The sequence below is a fragment of the Mycteria americana genome, chromosome 2, assembly GCF_035582795.1.
Source record: "Mycteria americana isolate JAX WOST 10 ecotype Jacksonville Zoo and Gardens chromosome 2, USCA_MyAme_1.0, whole genome shotgun sequence".
NCBI lineage: Eukaryota > Metazoa > Chordata > Aves > Ciconiiformes > Ciconiidae > Mycteria > Mycteria americana.
In genome coordinates this window covers 111,813,191-111,840,408 of record NC_134366.1, presented here as the reverse complement: position 1 = coordinate 111,840,408, position 27,218 = coordinate 111,813,191, and the positions used below count along the sequence as shown (strand labels likewise).

General features: G+C 36.9%; 1 protein-coding gene across 1 annotated transcript in view; it reads right to left on the bottom strand.

Annotated features, from left to right (window-relative positions):
• Positions 1-9,790: 9,790 nt before the first annotated feature.
• Positions 9,791-27,218, bottom strand: part of NETO1 (neuropilin and tolloid like 1) — a 68,214-nt gene continuing 50,786 nt past the window's right edge. The window contains exons 8-11 of the mRNA XM_075495672.1: positions 15,400-15,513; positions 12,525-13,083; positions 11,306-11,380; positions 9,791-10,055 (exon numbers count right to left, since the gene is read on the bottom strand). Coding sequence (XP_075351787.1) covers positions 11,320-11,380; positions 12,525-13,083; positions 15,400-15,513 — 734 coding nt within the window. The 3' untranslated portion in view covers positions 9,791-10,055; positions 11,306-11,319. The remainder of the gene's footprint in view (positions 10,056-11,305; positions 11,381-12,524; positions 13,084-15,399; positions 15,514-27,218) is intronic.

The window sequence follows — 27,218 nt, the reverse complement described above, 5'->3', positions numbered from 1 at the left end:
CAGAGAGACAGCAGTTGTATTTCGTGAAAAATAATACAGATGAACAATCACCTAGTAATAAATTAGAAGAATGTCAGACAGATTGCATCTACCTCTCATATTCTTTTTGTTGGCAGCAAATGAAGTACTTTTACAGAAGAGGGACTTTATTTACAGGGCTTTGGTTTCTGAGGTACAATAAGGTTAAGGGGTCCAACAAACCTCTAGAAGTTTTTCAGATAAGGCTGTTTCCTTCCCTACTCAGCCTGCAGTGGCACAAGCTTGGGGAAATGCCAAGTACCCATCATTCCCTTTGGCTCCTGCTGTATTTGTCTCAGTAAGGATCCAACCCATCCAACATCTTCTTGAAGCAAGATTTGGTTTTGAGACATTACGTGCCTTTGACTAACAGCTTTTAACATTCATCAAGAGTGATTTAAAGACATAAAAACAAATACCAAAACACAAATAAAGTAAGTGTGGAGTTTCTTTAGTCATGATCTGGTAGAACAGATGTTTCCTAAGTGTCATGACATTTTAGCGAAATCTTTTTTGCCCCCAGAATAAAACACTACCAGAATCTTCAGAAAGAGAACAGATAGATCTTTTTAATTTATGTTCATCATCATAGCAATTGAAATACATTTTGTAATGCCAAGCATGAAATGTTCTGGAAATGGATGAAAGCATTCCTTTGTATTTCTCTGTCCAACTTCTTTGTGCAATATCAGTCCAAATACTTGCAGCATTACCTTGTGCACATTTGCAGTTTTCAGCAATCTGATGACTGCTTATTGCTGTCTGGGGACATATAAGCTCTTGCGTTCATAATGGAGTACCCACGTACCTGGGAGATATGCATATTAAGTGATGGAAAGCATGCCATATTAGAAAATTGATTGCATATGTCAGCATATGCACCACATTTTTACAAATTAGTCTATGTTAAAGTCCACTACATGCATGACTGGGGGGAGGGATTCGTGACTTTTGTTCAAACTTGAGCTTCCTTCAAATTTTTAATCTAGAATGTATTTCCTGTTGAAAACAGCAAAGGCAAAATGCTGTAATATTCTCATATCATGTTTATTGGATTTATGAATTTTATGAAACTTCAATAACAAGCTTGGGGGAGGCTTGCATAAGCATCAGCGGTACATGTTATGATCGAAAGCCTGTATCAGCACAGAATTCTCCCCAAACAATACATCACTCAAGCAGTAGATGTAGAGATAAGCATTACTATTATCATGAAAGAAAAAAATCTGGAGTATGCTTTTTTTCTCCCTTTCTCCTTCACAATGCTTGTTATCATTTTAGATATCAGCATATGAAAAAGGACAAATTCAAGCTCCTCAGAAATAACTCTGGACTGCCTTTTCACTAAAAGGTCCTTTTCCAGGGTTCTGTGGATTGGGTCCTTGAATATGACCTTATATTACATCATTACATTTTTCCCCTTCAAACAACACACTATGATTATGGTACTGGCTAAATGACATCTCTATGCAATGTTTTGCTAGGCTCAACAGGAGTTCCATAATGTACTTCCTGTTTCTAAATGATCTATAAAATACATAGAGCAGAGTAAGGTGTCGGAACTGTCTGGCTAACAGCTTTTAAAAGTATTTAGGAATGTAGAGAGTTCATAGTTCTTAGAACTAGATGAAGCAAACATAACAAAAATGTTAGCAGACAATGCCTGATCCATGTCTAAAAACAAACCCCATAAACTCATTAGAGGATTTGCAAATTGTCAAAAAGGAACAGAGGTGGCTCCACTCCATGGTATGTTGTATGCATTAATTTTATGCACAAGTGTACAATGATTTATTTACTTACCACTGTTAGGGTTTTGGAAGTTTTTTTTCTTAGCAGCCTCCTTTGCTTTCCACTTTCTCTTGTATGTACTTTGAAACTGAGGATAATAAGGACTGTTTTCACATGGCAAAAATACAACTATGGTGTAAACCTAGCTAGTTGGAACTTTTGGTTTTTTTCTCCCCTAACAGTAGAAGGATCCACATGGCTATAGTACTCAGGTTGTTCTTCACATTGAGAAAATATGTTGGCAATCTTCAGATGCAAAGATTTTCTTCTTTCTTCTGACCCACCTGGTACTCATCACTGACAAAAGTCAGCTCCAAACTGGATAACAGTTCTTGAGACGCTTGGAGAGCTTTAAAATGTTAATAAATGTCGGGGGGGGGGGATAAAAAAATTTAGATCTTCAGAGCTTCATGCTTAAGCTAAATGTCATTTGAGCCATGGCGTTCAACAAGAAATACTTCAGATAGGTGTTTATCAATGAACATGTCTCAAGAATGCTAAAGAAAATCCAAACAGAGTGATAGAATGTATTTTAAATTAAATTATCTACCCTGTTATTTCTACTTTGACTGCTAAGATATAGAGACAGATACAGACGATACAGATATATAGTTAAGGCTTAACTAGACCAAGTTCTCCAGCACCCACTAACTTCTGTTATTACCATCATAGCTGGGGGTGGGATTTGCAGTGATAACAAAAATGACAACAGGTCTGTCACAAAGAGCATTGCCTCTGAATCATCAGCCCATTTATTGCCACCAGCAACAGAGGGTAGTGAGCCCACTGCCACAGACTGGATGACAAGATCCTGATTCAGGAACTAGAAAAGAGCCTCAGTAAGAAACGACATTTCCTAGTGACTTTATTGGATATTACCCCCTTGGTATGTAGTAGCTTGAAACCATATGCCTTATCATAAGAAAACCAAAATGGGAGATGTTAAGTTTTGCAGTATTTCAGGGTAGTATCTACTAGGTTCAGAGTTGCACACGATAGTTCTAAACACTTTCACTGCCATGATCTAATTCTGTTGCTTCTTAAAGATTGCATTTTATACCTCCTATTTAAATGTTTTGTTCATCATGGTGCCCAGATTCTACAGAAAGGAGCCTGTGCAAAGTCTCTTTGACTAATTCTGAGATAGAGAAGCATTCATTTTCTCAAACCATTAAAAAAGTTCCTAAATGTTCCCTTTCTTTCTCCATATACTCCAAACAGATGTGTGTTTAAAACTTTGTGCTATATAAAGTTTATGTCCCTGTTGAGATTTCCATAAAAGTTTATGCCTGTTGAGAATTCTGTCTTGATCAAAGCCAGTTGAATAATAAAATCTTAGAGAACTAAAATCATGCAGAGCTTCCAGAGTACTTTCCTATTTTTATTTTTATGCATCTTGGATCTAATAATTTTCCAGCAGCACATTAAGTGATTCAGCTAAACTCTAATGACATCTGATAGCCTTTTTTTAAAAAGCTGTATATTATATGTTATCACAGCAAATATGTTTTTCTTTTGAGTCCCCACCAAGATAAGCTACTGAATTACAAAAGAGATGTTCATCCAATAAACATATGCAGAGTACAAAGTTTGCATTACAAAAGGGGGAGGAGGAGTAAAACTAAGAATTCTAGCTGAATTTAAGGAAAATCACAGACCTGAAAACCCTAGCACATACAATAATGATGCCACATTATCTTTGTTCCCTTCTGCTATGAACTGAAAGTTTTCTATGTTCGTATCACTCTCTTTTTCAATCACCAATGTAATGGTGATATTAACAAATGGAGATGCCATATTCATATCTTTTCTAATAATTTAAGATTTAAGTTATTACTAGCTAACTAACACTCAGTATTTGCCTAGACTGGTGTAGACTTTCCACCAACACACTAAAAGTTAACAAGATCATTTATGTCACTAAAGTTACTCTCAAATGACAGCACAAGTCTGTGGGCCTGGATCTTTGCCATGCAACTTACATAATAGTGGAAGAAATTCCTCCTGCAGGCAAAGCTGTAATGTACTGTTTCATTACTAAAGAGGTGCCAGATACACTCAGAATATTAAACAAAACCACCTCATGGGTGTTTTCTACACAAAAACAGTCAGTAGAATGTGGGAATGAAAAAGTTCGAAAGGAATTTAAAATGTCTTCCATTTGGCAAAGAAAACTCAAAATGCAGGGACTTGGCTCTGAAAAAAAGAAGACAATAATTCTTTCTGGCCAGCAAAATCAGTTGTATTTAAAATGTCTGTCCTAGAATAAAGGATATCAGCTCCTTGTTACAGATTTTTAAACATTAGATTTATAATTTTAAACTGGTATACAGATATAAAATCATTCGTATTCCTCAGCTGAACTCCATTTTATGTCAATATAAAATTTCTTAAAAAAATGGGGTTTAGTATTGGGTTTGTGTAGTAACCAAGTGTTCAGCTGTTAGTCTTGTAACTGTTAAAAATATTATTGCTGCATCAATCATTGGAAAGATATGCTTAGTTTAGATTTCTAGCATTCTCTTTCATTGCTTTACTTCCTTTTCTAACTTACATGGGTCAGTTAAGTATAGAACATTAAGTTTGCTTTGAATCACTGATTCGTCAAACAAAGGGAAAGAGCAGTTCACCTATATTTTCACTGATGTTGAAAACTCCTCTAGCACTAAGCAAGAAATGAGGAATGAAGCTCTCCTTCCCTCATGTAAATTGTATTCTGTGCTTCACTAAAGACAGTGAAAGCCATTCTTTTTCAACAAACTGATTTTTCCTAATTAAAATGTTCACTGAACTCAGAAAAAAAACAGGATCTAGAGGGATGATGTGAATAGAGCATGAATCGGGCCCTGCAGTTTTATTAGCAAAACCTCAGATGGAAGGTATAGTCATTTACTGATGCAGTTGATGCAGCAGAATGGTTCATTTAACCAGATACATGTATCTAGGATCTGTGCAAAACCCCCCAATTATTATTATTTTTTTACAATAGCTGCAGAAAGTGCCATGGATGCCTTTCATATCCAACTAAATTGAATACCAAGTAATCACTTTCCAATGAAGCCACCACTATAGAAATAGTTGAGTGTGTTTACTATGTCTCTCACTGGAGCTGAGGAGGACAGACTGAAGAATGGCAAACTTAAAAGGTCTAAGTAACTAGATATTGCAGAGCTGTCCACTGCATGTGGCAGCAGAAGGCTGCCCCTATAGGCCCAGTAAGTCCTTGTTTGCCTACATTTCTACAAGTAGCTGTTAAGTCCTTCCAGAGCCCTGAACAGAATCGGTACTCACAGTTGTGGTATCCTGCTCCTTGGGATAAAGAAGGATTGCACTTCAGTCTTTCCTTATCTGAGAATGAAGAGATGCAATGCTGCTGCACGGTGTCGGTCAGGCCTGTTACTTTGGTAATGAAATCTGAGCAATCTTGCTCTTTCCGTTTTTTATCATGGGCTGCTTAGGTTGTCTCTCTACTCCTAGTTACGGTTTGTTGCTTGAAGGGGATGGCAGCTTCCCTTTTTTCCCATAGTGACCTTGTTGGGAGATTGCGGATCATCATGACTCCTTTTCCTGGGAAAGAAAATGGACGGAAGCAGCAACTTCTGCTTCTCCTGGTAGCTGATGTTCTTACCTTGCTGATGTTAGCTCTGCCACACCACTGGCAGGTGTTTGCCAGGCTATGCAGATCAAATGTGTTTTAATAGGCATGTGAAGGAGGCTAGGACAGGGATTTATGTTGTGTGGAGAGACATACTAATATAAATACAGCATAGGAGAAAACATAGAAACGTTTGAAACAAAATTGGTTTGACAGTGGTGCAGGTATCACTGGGAGAAGAAAAGGGGTGGAGGTGAGTTTCCCTTTGAGGCACATTGAGGTATGACTGTAGCAGGAGCAGGCATGCTAACCCAGATGCAGATGGCCCAGACAACACTGATGCACAGTCATTAAACTACAAATCCAGTATCCCTAATAAGCCCATACTCCAGTCCATTCCAATGCATCTTCATAGCTTTTTTTGTGCTGTATAAATTAAAGGTAATTAACATATGCTGCGATAACATGTTTTTATTTTGCTGTTTATAGGCAAGGTAAGGTTAAGATGGCTCGAAGTGATAGATGGGAAAGAGCCATGTGGATGCAAGGGTAACACAAAGTCAGTGAGCTAATAGGATTTCAGCATTTTCAGTGAATTTGGAGGAGAGAAGGGAAAAGAACTAAACTCACTGTGGACAGAAATGAAAGGCATCAGTGATAAAGATGTAAAATGATCATCAAAGAGTAGAGAGATGATGCTAAGGTAATGATGAGGAAGAACAGTGGAACCATGAGTCCAAGACTTCACATCAAATGTTAAGTCAGGAGTGAGGAGATAAGAGACTTCCAGATCAGATACAGACTTCTGTGTTAAAAAGAGTTTTGAATGGCGCAGTTTTCGTCCTTTGTATCACTTAGCTCTTCAGCTGCACTCCCTCAGCTGGAATATCTTTGTCGTAGCAGGGAGATTCCACATAAAGTAGAAGACAAGAAAACACAAAAGGCAACTTCTTGTTTACAGGACAGTGTTATATAAAGTGCAGGTATTACAGCTATCTTTTGGAGTTGGACATGAACAGAACATTTTTATTTGGCGGCTAAGGCATTTATCTGTCCTAAATGTGTCTGCAAATTTGTGAATGGGTACAAGCAACAATCCTTCATACTCTTCTTCTAATTGCATACCTTTCTCTGTTTCTTTTCTTTGTCTGCCTTTTTTTTTTTTTTTGGTGCTAGCAATTTCTTTTGAGCAGGAAACCTTTCTACTTTCTCTTATTCCCTTCCATTGGTTACATCGTTGCTAGGTTCAAGAGAATATCTCCAGCATAAAAATGGAGAAAAATAGAAGGATAAGGTACTAACATTTCTCAGAGCCTTTTTTTTTTTTCCAAGCTGTTTTTAGAATTGGGAAGATAGAAAAGTTTTACACTGGGATGGTGTACAGAATGGACTTCCTGAGATTTTTAATGATGCTGCAGAGAAGACTTCACAAACTGAAAAGGCTGTATTTCCTGGAGCAGAGAAAAATGGTTGGGAGTGGTTGTTCACACTATCATCTGAAAAGAAAAATATATACATAACACTACACCCATGGGAAAAAGTTAAAAAAAAAAGCAAAACTATGAAAAATATGGCAATGCACTGTGATAACAAAAACTCATATTTGAAAAATATATAAGAAATAAGCGTACTGTCAACATGGCTATACGTCACACACATTGCACCAGTCAAACCAAAATGGTCTAGTAACTACCATTCTTAGTTTTAGCTTAAGGCAAACTTGAGGTAAAATGCATGAAGCTAACACTACCAGCTCAGCTAATCCACAGTAATTTACTAAGTTGTTATACAGAATACATGTAGCTTTGTTAATTTAACAAGCCAAACCTTCTTTCCATAAAATGGAAAAGGTGTAATAGAATAGATTAAATTTCACTTATAGTATGTGGTCAAATACCAGTTTTAAGTATTCTCTTTAGAGTTAATTGAACTTGCGTGAACTTGAAGTTTCTCGAACTAGCTTGTCTGTTTGAACTAGCTTGCTTGAACTGCTTTCTTTTTTTAAAAAAGTGGCTTCATAATAATAAAAAATACTCATAGCAAAGGCAAACTGTTTACTTTCAGCAACAACCCCTTTTATTTTAATATTTTGAGTTTTATAGATCACATTAAGATATCCTACTATTGTGTGATACCAAACAAAAGTTATCTTTACTATTTGCGGTATAGTGGACCAGGCTATTATTTACACTGACTATATACAGAACATAATTACTTAAAATTAAATATTTCTATTATAATATTTTAATTGGGTTTGAATTAATTGTTCTTTATTTTTTTAATAGGTAATTTAATAATTTGACCCTGTTCCCCCAGTATACACGTATTTTGTAACTTACAATGGTGTTTTTGTTTAAGGGTATACCTAGCTATTAGACAACATGTTTCTAAAGGAGTTTCCAAGATCAAGTAAGCATTACCATTTTCACTTCATTTGACCTGCTCTATTTACACAGGTTTTTATGTTTCTTGCTCATTTTCTCTGATGCAGTTAGCTTTTTTTAAGAAAGCAAGGATGTGCATGCAACATATTATTAATACCCATGTCTTCTCCAGTTAAGTTCTCTCAGTCAACACTTCATTGGAAAAATCGTAAAATGGATTTCATTGTGTGCTTGTCTAGGAAGGACTAGACCAACTCTATGTTTCAGTGGGATTTAGGCACTTAAATATATAGCAACTTTAAAATCCAAGGCTTCAACATTTTTCTAGGTGATGACCAACATCATAATTCATTCAAAGCTAAATTCACATATTTAGATTTCTCCTTATATATTTATTTATACACTGTCTCCATTAGCAAATATTTATAAATATACATAAATGTGTGTGCATGTATATGCATTTCTTTCAGCAAGTCTTTCATTGTTCCTTGATTTTATAATGGATGCATGGATGCATCCATTTTAAGCATGGATGTGGCAAATAACATAATATACTTAAGAAAGGATCATGAGATAGGACTTGGAAAGACTAAGGAAAAAAACAGTGATAAAGTATATGAACTTGGAAAGAGATACTGATCTGGAAATGAACTATTAGTGCATGCTAAAAATCCATGTAACTGAGAGATGACTCAATGACTCAATGGCTGCAGAGGATGGAGGACTGTTTTTTGCATCTAATATGTGATAACAAACAAGTTAATCAAGCTAAAATAAAATTATGTAAAATACATTGGGAATATAGTGTACAAAAAATGAAGCAAATACCTGAAACCCTTCTTCTCATGTCATTCCTAAATCACGTTTGTAGAAATTCTTTTGTAGAAATTTGATCTCCTGTATTTTTAATTATGTAAATTATGTACTATATATTTAAATAACTGTTACAGATCACCTTATTTTCTATGTCAGTCTTTCAGGTTTTCTTTTTTCCCATCTATTTATACTTTGGGAATATCCATGGAATTCTTTCCACTTTTTCAATAAAACTAGCAAAACTTTTATACAGGAAAACCTAACAACCATGAATGACATAATATGTTTAAGAAGGAACTGGGATTTATTTTGAAACAGAATTTGGAAGATAACATTTTAAGTAGATAATGCAACTATGATTTTATGCATGGTTATTGAGTTCTTGAATGAGGGGGTTTTCAACTTTACATAATTGTGGCTTTTCAACCTACAATAATTCCTTAGTAACTTAACCTTTCAGGTTTGATTTCAGTGTTGGTTACTAATGTTTATAGCTTGAATTATGAATATCATTTTATCTTGCATAAGGAAGTGGTGTATATCTGTATCTCTAAAGTTGGAGCCCAGCCATAACATTTGTGTAACTGACAAAAATCTGCTACTCTGCTACCCTGAAGCAAACTTCCTAATAATTGCCATGGAAATAAATTAGTTTAGAGTACAGAATTGAACACAAAGGTTATCACAAACCTTTTAACTGAAATTAGGTGATCAACTTTATGTATTATGAATTCATTTAAATCTTTAAAAATTAATGTATTTTGCTTTTCAATAAGTGAGGGATGAGAGACAGCTGATTCTCTGATGTATCTGGGTTTCAAGTTCCTAGAAGCTACATTTTGAGCTTAATCTTCTGAATTACACAAGATTTGTAAACTGGGTAAAAGAAAACATTGCCGTTAAAGTCAAGGTAAGAAATTATTATACATTTTTTTATGTATCTTTATATAAAAAGTTACAAGTAGCAAGCATATGACACAGAAATGGAACAGTAACAGCAACAATCATGAATGCATGCTTTTTACAATGTATCTAATAAAGGGATTTTTGCCAACTCAAATATTCAGTAACATACATGCAGATTATTTTCTCAATGTCAAATTCAGTCATATTGCTAGATGCTTATCCAACAAACATTTCTATTGAAGTGATGATGAGTGGCTAAATACCTGATCTCAATAAATTGTTCCTGAAATTGGGAATTTAACTTGCAACGAAAAGAAGAGAGGAAAAAAAAAAAAAAAAAGAGAAATGACCAATAAGCATAATAACCAAAGTCTTATTGCCTTCTAGTAATTTTACTCAACACTGTTTGCTGAATTTTGTCATGATATGAGAATAGCTGGTCAGAGAGTCCATAAAACCTCTAGCTGGTGTTTCCAAGGACGATAGATTCACATTTCATTGTAGCATGTTCAAAATCACCCAGGAGCGCACTATTCTCAAGCAGTCTATATAATGAAAACAACGTACATATAACAAAAGTTCAATGTAATTCTTCTTCCACATATCACAAAACATACAAGTAAATAACAGACATAAAACATATAAACTGAAATAAAACTAAGATAAAAAAAAAAAAAAAAAACAAACAACAAACCCAAAACAAAAAAGGGACAGTCTCAGTTAGGAGCTAATTTCTTCAAGTTTGCAACAAATCTCTAAATGTATTTAAAAACTAAGGAGCACTTGGTGGCCAGCAACCAAATTACAAAAGAAACATATTATTGTGGAATGGGAATATATTGCTAAGGAAGTAAAATATGTCTGTACTTCTTAGGTTTGGATAAAGGCAATGAAATTAAATTAGAAACATGTCCACTCTCTCATTCAGACAGCTGAAATAATTCACTATAGATTTTTCCATACAGAGTTTGCATGACTGCATGAATAGTTGTCTGAAAGCAAAACAAAGTTAAAATATGTTCTCTCTATGAGGAGAAATACAGAAAAATATCTACCTAAACTATCTAGAAGCAATAAAAGCATTAATGGATTCTTTCCCAGTAAAATTGCTGTACATATATACACATATAAACATGTATATATACATATCTCTGTTTATATATATACATACAGACAGACTAGCAGCTATCTATAACCTCATTATAAATATCTAAGATTATGTTTATTGAGATTAAATGTTGATAACAAATTATACAAAATGAAAAGCCTGGGAAAAGACTCAAAAAAAGGAAGTTTAATTTGCAAACGTTAACATTAGTGCTACAGAATCTCTGAATTTATCAGTACTACCACATACCCTTCCCCCAACACTTCACAAGGTTGAAAGAATAAAATGAACTGAAAACAGATAGTTCCCCATCTTCCTGCTTGGATTAGATTACCAATTTTTACATACTATTTCACATGCTGGGACTCTAAATTTTATTTTCCTAAATAAAAAAATAAATGAGACACCAGAGCCATGCAAAGCATCTGTCTTTATAATGTGTTTGGAATGAAGAATATATTTAGCTAGGGGATGATTATAGTGCTGTCAAGAATAAGGAATTAATAGATTTTGCTTAGTTTACAATACTAACATGGTCATCTGTCTTTTAGTTTTCTCAGTATTCAAACCTGGCTCTCTCCATACAAGGTGACATATAACTTGAGAACTAACATGCATTTTAGCAATATAACAAATAAAATGGAAAGAAACAGATGGTTCAATTGTTGTATAGGTATGTTTACTTACCTCAAGTTTGTCTCTTAGACCCTAGTTGTGTTGTACTCAGACTCATGTTTGCTTAGAGACCCAATGAGGCAGAACCTGGAATGTTATGGCTATTTCATTCAAAATAATAATGTTTGCATAGAAAAAAAGAAATATATGCATATAGATACTTAATAAACAGTACACCTTGATAATCTGATCAATATTCATGAAGTCATTTACACTGGCATGCAATTAGATTAAAATAATCTAATAACTTATTTTTTTTAAGAGACAGAAATGCCTTAATGTGCAAAGAAAATATGGAGGGCATGTAAACAGTCAGAAGTGCATAAATAATGCATGCAAGAGAAAACACAAACATATATAAAAAATTTCTGTGTTCTTTTTCAAATAAATGGTTCATAAATGTTTCTGCTTTTCTTTTTCTTTTTCTTGTAAACTTTTAATCATTCATATTTACAGTCATTCAAAGTGCAATATACAGTAGGAATAGCTCTTTTATTAAAAATATCATGCTTGACTTTTTTATTGATTAGAAAGATTCCTTTTAACTACATTCTTATATGTAAATATATGAGTATTCTCTATGAACTATGCTGTCTCATGTTCTAACCGATATATATATATGTTAATATGACAAGCCAAGATACTGTGATTAATAATGGAACAGATACAGTAAAGTTTTGCAAATACTGTCATTCATTATATAAAAGATAATGTTTCATGAGAAAAGGGGTTTCCTTACCCCAGGACTGTGTTTCTCATTGTGGTGCCATGCATCAAAATGGATACATGTATTTTTTATTTATTGACGTATTGATTTAAAGATGTTAGACCAACAGTGGATGATACTCAAGGCCACCTCAGTTACAGGGAAACTACATGTATGTGGCTCTTTCAAAAACTAGATTCACACAAAATCTTCTTTGGTTTTTAAAAATTGTACCTGTTCTCTGTTGGCCTGTGTGTGTATGCATGTGAGTATGTGTAAAATAAAGAAAAAGAAAGATATAAAGTAGAAAGGTAAAACTGAGATACAGGATCCTTCAGGAAACAGGAGCAGAGATAAGAGAGAGACAGGAAGAGAGAGATAATATAATGGTATGTGCTATCAGGAAACAGAAATTTAAACAATAAATAAAGAAGAAAGAAAATATGTCTTTACTGAATAAAAAGTGAATATGTTTGGGCAATCAAGTCCTTACACAATAGTCTTCAAAAATCTATTGATACTGACCGCTGAACAGCTTTATCATGTCTGGACAGCCTGTGACTTGTGGTTGGTACCTCTTCAATTTCGTCTATCTCACACGCATCTGCAGCATCTTGTGAGTAGCTATGCTTCATGACAAGGATATTTCTCCTGTTCATGGGCTGAATGAGTGGTTTTACAGGCTGGGGTTGTATTTCTGTCAAGACAGAAGCATCTCTTGTGCTGAGGTTACTACGGCTGCCCTTAATGCTAGACACTTGTGATCCACAGTGATGGTCATGAATGCATTTTGAAGATGATCTCCGCAGTTTATGATAATTTTCAAAGTCATCTGCAACATCAGCAAGGTCAGCTGTAGGCCCTGTCCCTCTGAGGGTGCATAACTCATAATGAGGAGGCTCAAACACCTCCTGGAACACTGTTTGATCAAAGTCTGTTTTCCTTTGGACGAATTTTTTACGAGGCTGCTTGATCTGTACTATAACAGAGATAACAATGAGGATGATCACAATGCAAGAAGTCACCCCAATTATAGTCCCACTGGTATTGGTAAGTTGGTCCAATAGGTTAGCTTTTCTTTTTTCTGTGTGACAGGAGAAAAAAAAAGCACAACGTTAATTGCAGTTCAAGAACAAAAACAATCATGATGGGTTCACAGATTACTTCAAAGCTGAGCCTAGTCTATGTCTGAGTTCACATAATCAATCTCACTGACAAAAAGAAAAAAGAAAGAAATCAGGTATTCGTGAAAGCCAAATAAACAACACACAGGTCCTCTGTGTGCCTATTCACTTGGAAAGTGATTTATTCAGGGTATATTACAAGCTTAATTAGATGAAAGGATTATTTACATTTTTTATAAAAAGCAACCACCAGAACAAGCAGATGGCTTTAGTGTCACCTCTGAACTCCATTTGCCTGCTAAAGTCCCCAAGACTGTTACAGATGTTCTCTTCATTATTTCCTGTCTCTTCCAGTAAATATATGCAACTAGGACATTAGGACCAATGAAAGAGCAAGAATTTACAGGATTTAAAAAGAAATTCTTCTTTGCATTGGGAACTTCGGTGAAGTCCTAATATTTATGAACTGACTGGGACTGTTGGCAGTATCCAATGAAAAAGCTAAATCAGGAGAAAATAGAAAAGTTATTCAAACTGAGGTTTCAGAAAGGAAAAAAGAATGTGTGCAAGTTATTTCTTTTGTTCCTGACCTATTAATTACCAGAACTTTTCTAAACACCCATAAAAATCCAAAAGCTGATCCTACCTACTATCCTTTACTCAGGGGCCCCTAGGAAGTTAGCCAGCAAATTCAGCATTGTGAATGAAGAAAAACAGAAAATAGGCAGTAAAATAATAAAAAGAAAACCAGTTTCACCCTACTGTTGTGTATATTTCTCTGTGATTTGCTTTCACATGGCTGCAGATATATGTGACACGTGACGGTGACTGAGCCTTGTAGAAAACCAAGCTGAAAGCATTAGCATCAGTCTCTCACAGGCATAGCAAGACTCGACAACTGTGATTAAGTTTCAACACCCAGTTTAGTGTAATTTTTCCTGGCAACCTAAAACATATCAAAGGACTTAATAAAAAGCCTTTGAAATGAAAGTTATTGACACCAAAACAATAACATCCATCTCTTCATAACCTCCTAGATACCAAAAATGAACTTTTCAGTACTCCCCATTGCCTACTCTTGTAGATTCACCTGGAGTTTCTCGAACTGACTGGCACAAACTCTGGGGAAGTAGGAGAGTTAGGAAAAGCAACATAGCAGCAAACAACCTTTTTGCTGGAATCAGCAAACCTCTTTTTAGTCAGAAAAACAAGAGAGGATGAACGCACAAGACCCAATAAAAAGATACTTGGCAAATGAAAGATGAAAATCATTCTGGAAAGGAAAGAGTGGGGAAGGTTTTCTGTTTTCCTCTGTGCTGAAGAAGTAGAGAACAGATAATTATTTCCCCATCGTATATTTAGTTTCTTTGAAGAATATTATGCCATGCCACAGTTTTGCTATGTTCTTTTGAAGTATGTTTTCATTTGCTTTTTACCTTATTGCACTGCTTGTCAGGATTTTACAGGCTTCAGCAGACTTATGGGCTGACTGCTAATCCACCTCATTCTGAATTTTTTCTTGATTGGTTCCTAAATTTGGCATATCCCATGTTTCCAGGAACAAATCTGCAGTAGCGGGGCGGGGGGGGTGGGGAGGGGGGTGGAAGGGAAGCGAACTGTCTCCCTAGCCTGCAACATAAGTTAGTTAAGCTCTTTTCCCTGAAGACAACACAGATGCTGATTTTTTTTTTTTTCCCAGAAACACAAAGCAACATTTAGAAACCATTGTCAGCACCTGGTTAGGAACATCAGTCCCTGCCTATGAAATAGACATTATGCCTGATTTCCTGTGCTTGTTCCATGCTCTTCAATTTCACTTGATTATAGGTAGATTTGGTTGCTTTCCTTCAGTGTTAATTCCACTTCACCTTGGCTTTTTAGCCCACCTGGGCTATTATGGGCATGGCATACAGCTAAAAGACATCTGCTACCCATATGCTATTCCATTGCAAAGGTAACTATGACAAAGGAACCAAAATATGACTTTTAATTACATTTTAGATTGTATGGAAAACAGAGACCAAGTGATCAGAAAGCTTGCCAGAAGGACATAACCAACACAAATCAACACCAAGCAAAACAAATGCAAACACTGAAAGTAAAATCCATCAGTATTTTTACCTCTCTTCATTTTCTCTATTGCTTGATGTATGCTCTCCCTGAATTACTCTTCCTGAGCTTTGACCCATCTGGCACATACTTAACAAGAAACTAAGGATAATATGCTGTATCCCACGCAGTCTAAATGACTTGACATTTCCAATTCTACACATTACCTTTGCAGTGGTTTTCATCCCAAGGATACACACAATTCTGGAGTCCATTGCAGACCAATGTATTATTAATACACATATTACTGTGGCAAAAGAATGTGTTGGCTTCACAAGGGGCTAAAAACAAGAGAGAAAAAGCTGATATTAAGTAGTAAGTCATTCGGCTCTCCACAACAAACACATCTAGGAGTGATCATGTAATCTGTAATAGGAAAAAGCTGTACAACACAGGTTCCTTGAGCATATTTAATATTTGACATGCAGCATTGAGAGCACTCAAGTTACACACTGTTTATTATTCTGTGGCAAGAGATTTTCAATTCTGTCTAACAGATGGACTTTCCCATAGTCTGAGTCTCATGGCTGTAGTGGGTTGCCCCCCCATACATTGGTAGAGGGCCATTGATGTGTTATCAACAGTTTTAGCCACAGATCCAAAACACAACACTCTATGGGCTGTTACGAAAAAAGTTAACTCTATCCCAGCCAGATCCAGTGTATAGGAAATTGTTTTAAAGTTCATTGCTGAAACTCCGGTTTTGTAAGAAAACTTGTGTGACTCAAAGAAGATATGTACTTTAGTGCCCATATCAACGCCGCCTGAACATTTATACACAGAGAAAATAAAATTATTTTTAAAACCTTTTGGTCATAAGAAAGGCTACAGCAAAAGAGTACCCCTTTGATCAAAAGTGTGAAGCTTAAAAAAAGCAACAGTCTTTAGTGTCTCTGAAGCCCATAGTCTAGGAGAATCATGCAGATTAAAGCTGCAGGATGAAGGCTTTACTGAAGGCCATATACTGTTACTGTGAAGAAGCAGCTTGGAAGCCATCAGAAGGAATGGTCCATGCTGCTAAACTGTACTACTTACTCAAGTGTTGGGAGATCCTTAGGTGTTGGGGTTGTAAAGATACTACTCCACAATTATATAACATAGTAAAGGTAAATTACTTCTCATATTTCTTTTATTAAAACCAAACCAGAACATCTTCCTGCACTTGGAAAAAGAGCTACAAACTTTATCAGTGTTAAATCAGTAAAAATGAACTGTTTATGTATTTTTTAGCTCAAATAACCCAAAAACAATATTATTAAGGGAAAGTTAAAAAATAACCTAAAACCCTTAACTAATCAAGAGTTATGATATTCATATTATTGATACTTAGAATTTGATGCTTCATGGCAATTTTTCTCCTCTGCAACTGTAAAAGCAGTTCCTATGACAACATATATGCATAGCGCAGAGGCTGGCACAGAGCAGATGACTGCTTCAGTGGTTTGCTAACTAAGGACAGTACAAAGGATTTATATTGTAGAACTTAATGACTCCATATATCATGTCAAGAAATCCACTTTTCAATAAGTGTTTAAGTTCAGATATCCATAACTGACTATAATGGCTTCTTCAGAGCAGTTATGGTCTGTTAAACAAATAGTAAATGCCATCAAAATTTGTACACACACCCAAATATGCAACCATCCACTCAGATATAACAGTATACATATACTGTATCTCTTAGCCAATGCAGAAGACTGATCAGCCAGGCTGGTTCTACCCACTGTTCAATTTTTGGAAAAATCTGGTATACCATCTCCTAAGCTGCAGTGACCCTGGTCAGGTGTTAAGCTTGTTACAGGAAGGATTTTACTTTAAACTGGACAGAAAGAGCAGAACAGCACACACGCATATTAGCAAGGGAGGGTGCTTTGGGACAGTCCTTATCTATCTGTTGCTGTCAACTGGGGACAGTGAGGGCTGAGCCTGGAGGATACTGTGTCACATCATGATGTGACACATCATATAGGGTACCCTCCAGAGGCACTATCATTCTTTCACACTCTAGCTGAAATACCTGTTTCTGGGCAAGGCAAGGATCTTTGGGACTGGTTCTTTCCAACACACAGCAAGAGTCTCACTGCCTGTTCTAAGCAAAAAAGTGAAACAGAGAGGGAGAGAATTTATGAAAGGGATACCTAGAGAAGACCTAAGTAGCCACCCATTCAAAATACATGGTAATAAGTAGGAAGTGCACAAGAAAAGAAGACCCAAATGACAAATGGAGAAAGCACAAGAAGTGACAGGGGAACAAGGGAAAAAAAAAGTATTAGCAAAGGATTAGGAAAGTTTATGCTAATAAATCTATAAAGAAGAAAAAAAAAAAAAAACAAAACACCAAAACACCAAAAAACCATGCAGAGTGGCATGAAAGGCCTTAGAAGTGAAGTTGTGAGGACAGAGTGCTGTGTCTGAGCAGGCAGAACCTCCTAGATGTCTATGACTTGCTCTTGCCACTTTAAAATCAGTCTGATTTAATCCTGAATGCAACAGCGAAGAAAGAATTTATAGGGGAAAAACTACCCCCAAAAGAATAGAGAACAATTTAAGGGAAGGAAGGACAGTTGTGTGAGGCAGAAATAAAGGAATTTAGAAGTATAGTGGTGGTAAGTAGGAAAGGAAGGTAGTAAAGTAAGTGAAAGGAAGAGGAAGAAAGAGAGAACTGCACAGCAGAAATAGATGACACTTAAGGCATTCTGCACTGAAAGGAATGACAAGAGATTTTATATCAAATGAATAATATTAGGAAATGTTTCAGAAATAAGAGGAAGAAAAAGAGCAGTACAAGACATTTTTTGCAGATTTAAGAAGAAGGGATAATTATGCAAAGTGATGGCAGGGGGATCTGGAAATGAAAGGCAAGAGAAAGGAAGCAAAAAGAAAGAAAATTTCAGTTTCTCTAAATTCTGCTGTTGAACTATGGAGGAAAGAGATAGTATGTGAATAAATGTCAAAACTAGATGAATAGTGAGGCAGCAATTTCAGAGTAAGTACAGCAAATTTAGCATGAGAGAAATCCAAATGTAAGATTCCTATACCTAATGACAAACACCCCCCTCTTGTTCATGTTTACAAAATTAGTATAGTCAAGTCCTCTCTGTAGTCCCTTGAACCTGGTGTGATTAAGCTGGACAAGTAATCCATATATTTTTCCCACTCTAATGAAGGCTTTTTGTTGGAATGAATGAAATCATCAAGGGAAGCTGAAAACTTGTCAGTCCCATTGTACATTGGAGGAATTAGTTTTTTTGCCCTTGAAGAGGCACAGCAAAGGGGTCTTGGAATGCTGTATCAAGGACATTCTACTAATAGCAAAAAGATAAATGAACTGGTAGTAAACAGGATTCTTTTACAGCAGGATGGATGTAGTCCTGATGCTTTCCTGAAGCTGTTACAGAACCCAGGATAGGCGTGGTATCAAGCAGACAAGGTATGTGGCAGCAACACTTGATAGCTTAACCTAGGTCTTGAACATCATCTATGGCAATGTCTCAGTATGTAGATGTTTAAACGTGAGGAAAGGTTGTGGATGTTTTCACAACAGGAAGCTACTGCTATATTTAGCTTCAACTAGATAAAGCGGCACAAACCTCTCCACCCAGCAGAAGGCCTACTTTATCAGTCTACGGTCTTCCCCATGACTGCATAAATGCCCTTTACATGAGAGAGCAGTGGAAATGCACAGAGCTCTGCTTTGGGTTGGGTGAGGAGCCAAGTGAGAGTTTTTGGGTCAGGATTAGTGGGCAGCCCAGTGTTGGCCCACAGCTACCAATATTGTAGTTGGTGTCTGTCTGCTATGGACTACCTGATCAGGGACAAGAAATAGATGAAATCTTCTTCAGACAGCTGGAAGAAGCCTCACGTTTGCAGGCCCTGGTCCTTATGGAGCATTTTAACCACCTGATATCTGCGGAGGGTAACACAGCAGGGCAGAAGCAATCCAGGAGGTTTCCACAGTGCATTGACGATAACTTCCTGATACAAGTAATCAAGGAGTTGATGAGGGAAGCTCTGCTGGGCCTCATACTTTTATAAACAAGGAAGAACCGGTCAGGGATGTGAATGCCAGGTGCAGCCCTGGCTGCAGTGATCATGAGATGGTGGAGTGCTGCAAAGAGGGAATAAGGTAAAAAGCGGGATCACAACTCTGGGCCTCAGGAGAGCAAAATTTCACTGTTGAAGGGTCTGCTTGGAAGAATGCCATGGAAGGTGGTCCTGGAAAGATAAAGGTTCCAGGAGAGTTGGTTGATCCTGTAAGATCACCTCTTCCAAGCTCAATAGTTGTCTATCTGGACAAGCAGAAAATCAAGTGAAGGTGGCAGTTAGTCTGCATGGATGAACAATGAGCTCGTGACTAAACTCAGACATAAAAAGGACACATACAAGAGGTGGCAGCAGGGTCAGATGACCCCAGCAGAAATATAGGGGCACTGGCCAAAGATGCAGTAATACAGCTAGGAAAGCTGAAGCCCATCTGTAGTTGAATCTGGTGAGGGCTGTAAAGGGCAATAAAAAGGACTTCTACGGGTATGTCAGCTGTCAAAGCGAGATGGGGGAAACTGTGAGTGTGATGCTGAATGGGGCAGGAGACTTGGTGAAAAAGGACATGGAAAAGGCTAAGGTACTGAATCCATTCTTCTCCTCCATCTTTTTTTGGTGGGATTTGCCTTTTGGAGTTCCAAGCACTTGAGATGAGGGAGAAAGCCTGGAGCAAGGAAGACTTATGCTCAGTTGAAGAGGACTAGGTTAGGGAATATTTAAACAAACTGGACAGAAATGAGCCCATGGGCCCTGATGTGATGTCCCCAGTAGTTGGTTAATGTCATTGTGAGACCACTCTTGATTATCTCTGAAAGTTCATGGTGATCGGGGGAGGTTTCCAAGGACTGGAAGAAAGCAAATGTCCCTCTGTCTTTGAGAAAGGCAAGAAGAAGAATCCTGAGAGCTACAGGTCAGTCAGCCTCATCTCGATCCCTGGGAAGGTGACAGAGCAAATAATCCTGAAAATCATTTCCAAACACATGAAGAACAAGAAGAGTGTTGTCCGCATGGACTTATGAAAAGGAAATCATGCTTGACCAACATGACAGCCTTCTATGATTGGATGACTGGCTTAGTGAGTGAGAGGAGAGCAGTGGATGTTGTGTTTCTCTACTTAAGAAAAGCTTTCAACCCTATTTCCCATAACATCCTCATAGACAAACTGATGAATATGGGCTAGATAAATAGACAGTGTGTTGGACTGAAACTGGCTGAACTGCCAAGCTCAAAATATAGTGATCAGCAGCATGAAGTCCAGCTGGAGGCCAGTCATTAATGATGTACCCCAGGGGTCAGTACTGAGGCCAATACTCTTTAATCTCTTCATTAATATCCTGGATGATAGGACAGAGTGTATCCTCAGCAAGTTCGCAGGCAGTGCAAAACTGGGAGGACTGGTTGATAGACCAAGTGGTTAGGTGGCTGTACAGATGGGCTGCAATAGGCTGGAGAAACAGGAACTTCAAGAAGAACAACAAAAGGAAATGCAAAGTCCTGTGCCTGGAGAGAAATAACTTCATGCACCAGTACATGCTGGGGACTGACCATCCGGAAAGCAAGTTTGCAGAAAAGGTGCTGGTGTGCAGTAAGATGACCATGAGCCAGCAATGTGCCCTTGTGGCAAAGGCGGCCACGAGCATCCCGAGCTGCATTAGAAAGAGCATTGTCAGCAGGTTGAGAGATGTGATCCTTCCCCTCTACTCAGCACTGGTGAGGCCACATATGCAGTGCTGTGTCCAGTTCTGGGCTCCTCAGCACAAGAGAGACATGGACACACTGGAGTGAGTCCAGCAAAGGGTCACAAAGGCCATTAAAGGCTTGGATCATCTGACATACGAGGAGAGGCTGGGAGAGCTGGGACTGTTCAGCCTGGGAAAGAGAAGGCTCTGAGGGGCTCTCATCAATGTGTACAAATACCTGATGGGAGGGAGTAAAGAAGACAGAGCCAGGCTCTTCTCAGCAGTGCCCAGTGACATGACAAGAAGCGATGAGCACTAAATGAAATACAGGAAATTCCCCTTAAATGCAAGAACAGACTTTTACTTTGAGGCTGGTGAAACACTGTGCAGGAGCTGGTTTCCCAGAGAGGTTGTGGAGTCTCCATCATTGAAGATAGTCAAAACCTAACTGGACACAGTCCTAGGCAACCTGCTGTAGCTGACCCTCTTTTGAGCAGGAGGATTGAACTAGATCATATCCCAGAGTCCCTTCCAACCTCAACCCTTCTGTGACTCTCTGAAAAGATGGCTACATAACTAGATTAAAAGTAACAGCTGGGAATACATAGTTATGTTATTTCTCCTGTGTCCCGAAGCTGCCTTGCGTCAAGCTCTGCCAAGGTATCGGCCTAGAAATAAGTGAGATAGCATATTCAGCACAATGAACAATTCATAATTATTATAGCACAGGTGAGCAAATTAGAACTATAGATATAATTCAACCTGATGTATTTTAATAACTTTAAGTCTTTGATAAATTGTTGGATTTTTACAGCATGAAAACACTATAATTTAAATTAAATCACCAATTACAGAAAAAAAATTATTATTAAAGGTTCTTTTTCCAGTTTGGATTTCAACCAATAATTATTTTTATGTAAAATTATAGTTTATATAAAATAATATATACAAAATGAAAAACTTCAAACACTTTCATTCTACATTATTTTTAATGGTAATATTTTCTTCTTAAAAATTTGTGTGGTATGTGTAGGTATACCTTGTATCTTAATGTACAAACAGATTTTACAGTTATTTAATTAATTATAATGTAACATCTTCTGCTTTGCAACAAGTATTTATACTGAACACAAGATGGTGCACTTATCCTAGAAGATATATAAGCAAGTGAGTTAACAGGAATAGACATGATATCCCAGATTCTTTTTGAGGTTTAGGAAAACTATACTTCAAAAAGATCTTATGATAATAACACTATTTCTGTTATCTGGCATGTAAATATATTTTGTTTCTAGTACAAGTTAGGAGATTTTTATAATGATCATATTTCCAGAAGGTTACCATCACAGTATTCAAAAAAGCCTGAGTTTAGTATTTGAAGGTTACTGCTTTCAAAATTTATAAAAATTGAGCCAATGGAGTTGTCTATATTTTCTTACTATTGGAAGGTTTTAGGAATGCACATGGAGCCAATAATCAATACTTTTTCATTTATTAATGCTAAATGATCATAAAGTCTTTTAATACTGAATAGCCCTAAGGCAGAGAAACATAAAGAGCATTAATAGTTCTTCCATATGCCATGTTTACAAAGTAACATGAAACAACAGCAGTCATATTTCATATTTTAAAAAAAAAGACTGCTCTCACTGAGACAATAAAATAAATGATCACAAGTAATACATGCACATTTATACTATAAGATAACAATATTTATAAAGCACTATAGCAATTAAATATTCTGCATGTTATTAATAATTACTATACTATTGTGATGTTCTGACATTAATAATAAAATACATTATCTGTGTGTGTTGAGCATCATTTTGTTGGGCATTACAGGATACTTTGGGTATAAAATACAAACACGGCCAGGTCAAAACATTTTTACAAGATGAAGTCAAAAGCTGCCTTGTTACGGACCTGTTGTGAAGCCTGGCTGTTCCACTTCAGTGCAGTGCTTTCCCCAGTGTATTTACAGTTTCTCAGCACCACGCAGAGTTAGTGCAACTCCTGTGCTTCTAGGGAGTGAACTAGCTCTGAGCAATCTAGCTTGGGTGTCTGCTTCGTACTTCATTGAACCGTGTGGATTTACCCTTTGAGCCTGTTTCAAGACAGGGATTTCAGTGCGGGACTCCCTAATCTTAGATGAATGTCCTACCCTACTTGCTATTTTTAGGCTCTCTTCTCCCCTTCCCTTCTTGTCATACATTTTTGAGAGGTCTTGCTTTCTGCTGAGGGTGAATGGGAAAATTCTGAAATCTTAACAATAGTTAGATGTGAGAAATATTTTACACTGAACTCATTAGACATTTCGCACCTACTCCTCACGTACTCAAGACAGCTCATTGCATCATGCTCTGCACATGAATTCTTTAAGTATAGATCATTTAGATTTTCCCACTGTTCCTTAATGAAAAATAGATCTTTCTTTCCTTCACAAGAGAAAGAAAAATGAAATTCTTCAGATATTCCTTGAATCATCCTTGAAACAGAGGAAGAAGTTTTCACTCAGCCTCTCCAAGTAACAGTTCATCAGTCATGCTGAGAGACTGTTTCAGTTACTTTATTAAAATTATAAAATTATTATAATAATTATTATAATAATTATTAAAATTATTAAAATTATAAAATTATAAAATTATAAAATTATTAAAAATAATAGTTCTGTACACTACAAGTATACTACCTAAACTAAAATTACTTCTCGTTTGCAACTAATGAAAAAAAAAATCTTATTAAAATACAGCTATTAGAAACTTGAAATGTGCTTAATACTGAATTTTCTTTGTCAGCCACCTTCAGACAGCTCTGTTCAAGATAAATGTAACTTTTACGGCTAGTTAATACCAGATACACATCGATAATCTAGTCTTTAAAAAACACTTATATGTGGTTTCATGGGGTTTTTTTGATGTGCGAACTCACCAGAGAATGGCAGCTCAGGAGCATGTGCTCAGAGCTCCAGTCTGTGTTCAGCTATACACTCTAGGCACCTCAAACAGTTATTTTGTTCAGGGTCAGAGAGTCATTGGGATGCTTAGCCAGTGCGGGTTTTTCACTAGAGATAGCTGTAAATAGCACAGAGGGGAAGAAAATCACAGATGAGTGCTCACCAGTAAGGAGGCAATCCCCATGTTTTCTTTTTTATATATTAGTGTGGAAGCAGGGAGCAAAACTAGCAAAGCTGCAATCTATTTACACTCCTAAGTCCTTGCAAAGGGAAGCCATCTCTTCACATGTGTTGCACTTAATCACTTTATTGTTCCCTAAGTAGTTCCCTTTGCATTACCACAATAAACACAGTCATTGATACTGCATACCTGCAGCGCCTTTTCCCCATTAGAGAATTGCCCATGCTGGGGTGATCATCTTCGGGGATTCTGGCTGTAAACAAGGACTTGAGTGCTGTTACTCGATAAAGCTGTGCACTACTCTTCTAAACATGGCCCTAGATTTCTATCCAAATACAAGTTTTGTTAATAAAAAGAAAATAAGAATGACAGAACTTGTGTTCCTTTAGGAAAGCCACATGTGACAGAGCTTTAAAAACAGGCATAGAGCTCAAAGGGGCAACAAAATAAGAGAAGGAATGGTATTTTTCTGGTCTGGGTTTTGTGATGCAGGGTTATGGACGGAGAAGGAAGTGCTACCAAATAGCAGTCAGAGGTGAGAGAACGAACATCTTGCCTGCTGTGCATACAGAGGGATTTTCTCTTATCCCGTATGCCCTGGTTCTACGAAATCTGCTTTTAGGTTAAAGCGTAGGTGTGTCTGCTCAGGAGCAGCTCTTTGAAGAAGCTGTAGGTGTAGCATGTCTGTCATTAATCAGGCTGGAGATCACTCTCACAGTCATGGAAAATGAAATGAACAGTTAGTCAGTGGGTGAAAAAACAAAGACTCATTTTTCAAGTCTTCTTACCAGATGAACAGACACCTTTTGATGATAGCAGCTTTCTTGTTTTCCTTTTTCTGATTCTTAAATTAATTTATTGGATATTTGAAATCTATTGTAGACAGTGACTACCATACACAAAAATATGATTAGATATATATGCTTAGAAGATATATTAAAGATTAAGAAGGTAAGGACATAAGCAGACAAACCCCATAATGATAGTTGGAATAGCTCATAATGCTGATCACGAAATATCAGATCATCACTCTAAATTATCAGCTATTAAGAATTAATTGGTTATTAAGTGTTACTTAGAGCTCTACCACTATTTTGATGATGTGAGAATCATTGCTGATTTTCTGGCATAGGAAATTTAACAACTTCTTGCACTGTATGCCTTTCCTTCAGACATATTTATAGCACTGCTGCTCTGCAGACCATCACTGCTAGAGGTTTGGAAACTTGTACGACCACTTTTTAGAGGCCAACAAAAAAGACATCTATATTTCAAATGTAATTGGAGCACACTGATCAAACCGTATGAAAATAATCATGTAAGAAATCTCTTTAAGATTTCTGTTCTACACAAATGTCAAGTCCCCAGGAAACGGCTCTATAATAAGAATTAAAACTGAACAGACTTGCACAGAAAGAAAACATTCCTCGGGCTAAGTAAGCTGTTTCCACAAAAAACCACTTCCAGTTCACAGAGCCTTGTGGAAGGGAAGACTCACAATCTCGACAACTTAGCTCCACACTAAGGAGAGGAACTTGGGGAGCTACAGATCACAACACCTCCTGGTCATTCCCACAGCAACAGTAAATACAGGAGTTTTACTTTGTCATTCTTTCCCATGCACATAACCACAACATAAATGTCTTCCTCTATTTTGTTTCTTTCTCAGCTCTAGGTGAACAAAATAGCTTTTTTCCTCTTTCTTTGTCCCCGAGTAGAGACACAGGTGTCTGTTCCCTGATGCACATCTCCCTGAATGAGGTCTGACATTCCTTCTCTTCCATGCAGATGATCTAATTATTCCCACACGCTGCTGAAAGACGTTGCAGTTTACATGCTATGAGCTGTGTCTCGCAGTGCGCACACCGGACATCTGCTCTAGCTGACTCCTGACAGCCAGCACCAGTCTGCGGCATAGGGCAGCACTTACGGACAGCTGACATGGCACAGAAAGTACAATCTGCATCACCTTTAAATCTTTAAAGTCAGTTTCCAGCATTAAAAACACAGATGCAGTTTCTTCTACTATTTATGAGCAGGCTACGTATACACATCTCAAAGCAAAATTTAGCCCTTAATAAATTTTCAGCTTTTAGCACGCAATGCCTGTTCAGAATAAATTTACAGAAAACACATCATGTTAATACTTTCAACTTCCCGGTCAGAATACCATGCAGTATAAACTATTGTCTGTTTACAAGAATGGAGTAGCTCATAAGATGTAGCATGTCAGGTAAACATATTAGGAATATTATAAGAGAAAAAACCCACATTTTTCCTTATTTTTCTTTAAAATATGAAAGCCTTGCAAACACACACTTATTCAAACCTTCATTTCAAGTTAGTCATCATAGTGCTTCACTCTCCAGTTCTTTATATGCTGTGAACCTCCAGTGTCTATGCAGTTGTTTCTAAGGTAACAGATCAGGATGCCTTGTGAAAAAAATGAATCAGATCTTGAATATTCAAGACATCTCCAGTTGCAGAAATGAGAAAAGGGCAGTATCATCTCAACTGAGGGTTCTCAATATCTTTTAGACCCTGGCCTCATTTACAGACAAGAAAAATACAATCCACCCTAAGGCTGCAGTGTGAGAATAGAGTGCTGTATGCAGTTTCAGGCATGTAGACTGTCAGAAATTTTTAATCAGAGCCATAATTAAGGAATTACAGAGGCTGTTCTCAACAGAGTCTCAATGCCTCATTGCAGGGTACACACACGCAGAATACAGATGAAGAATGTGTTTGGTAGGATTGCGCCTTCATTCCAACCACTGACAGCCGCACAGAAATCTTCCTGTCAGACATGTGATGCACAAACCAAAAAATACATTAAGAATGAACATGAATCAGCATGTGAAAATAAATGCGTATACTCCGTCCTCAAGGTACCAAATATGCATTATTTCCATCAAACCAAACAAACTGATATCTTTAACAGGTGATTACTTGAGTCAATCATTTTCAGTGAATGGGATTATTGGGTTTTGCCGAGGATTTTTTGGTGGTTTGTTTGTTTGTTTGTTTAAACTGGCTAGAACTACCTTTTGTTTCTTTCAAAGGCTGTTTTGCTTATTATCTAAGTCCAGAAATCATATAAACATATGAATACAGGCAAGGCACATAGGGAGA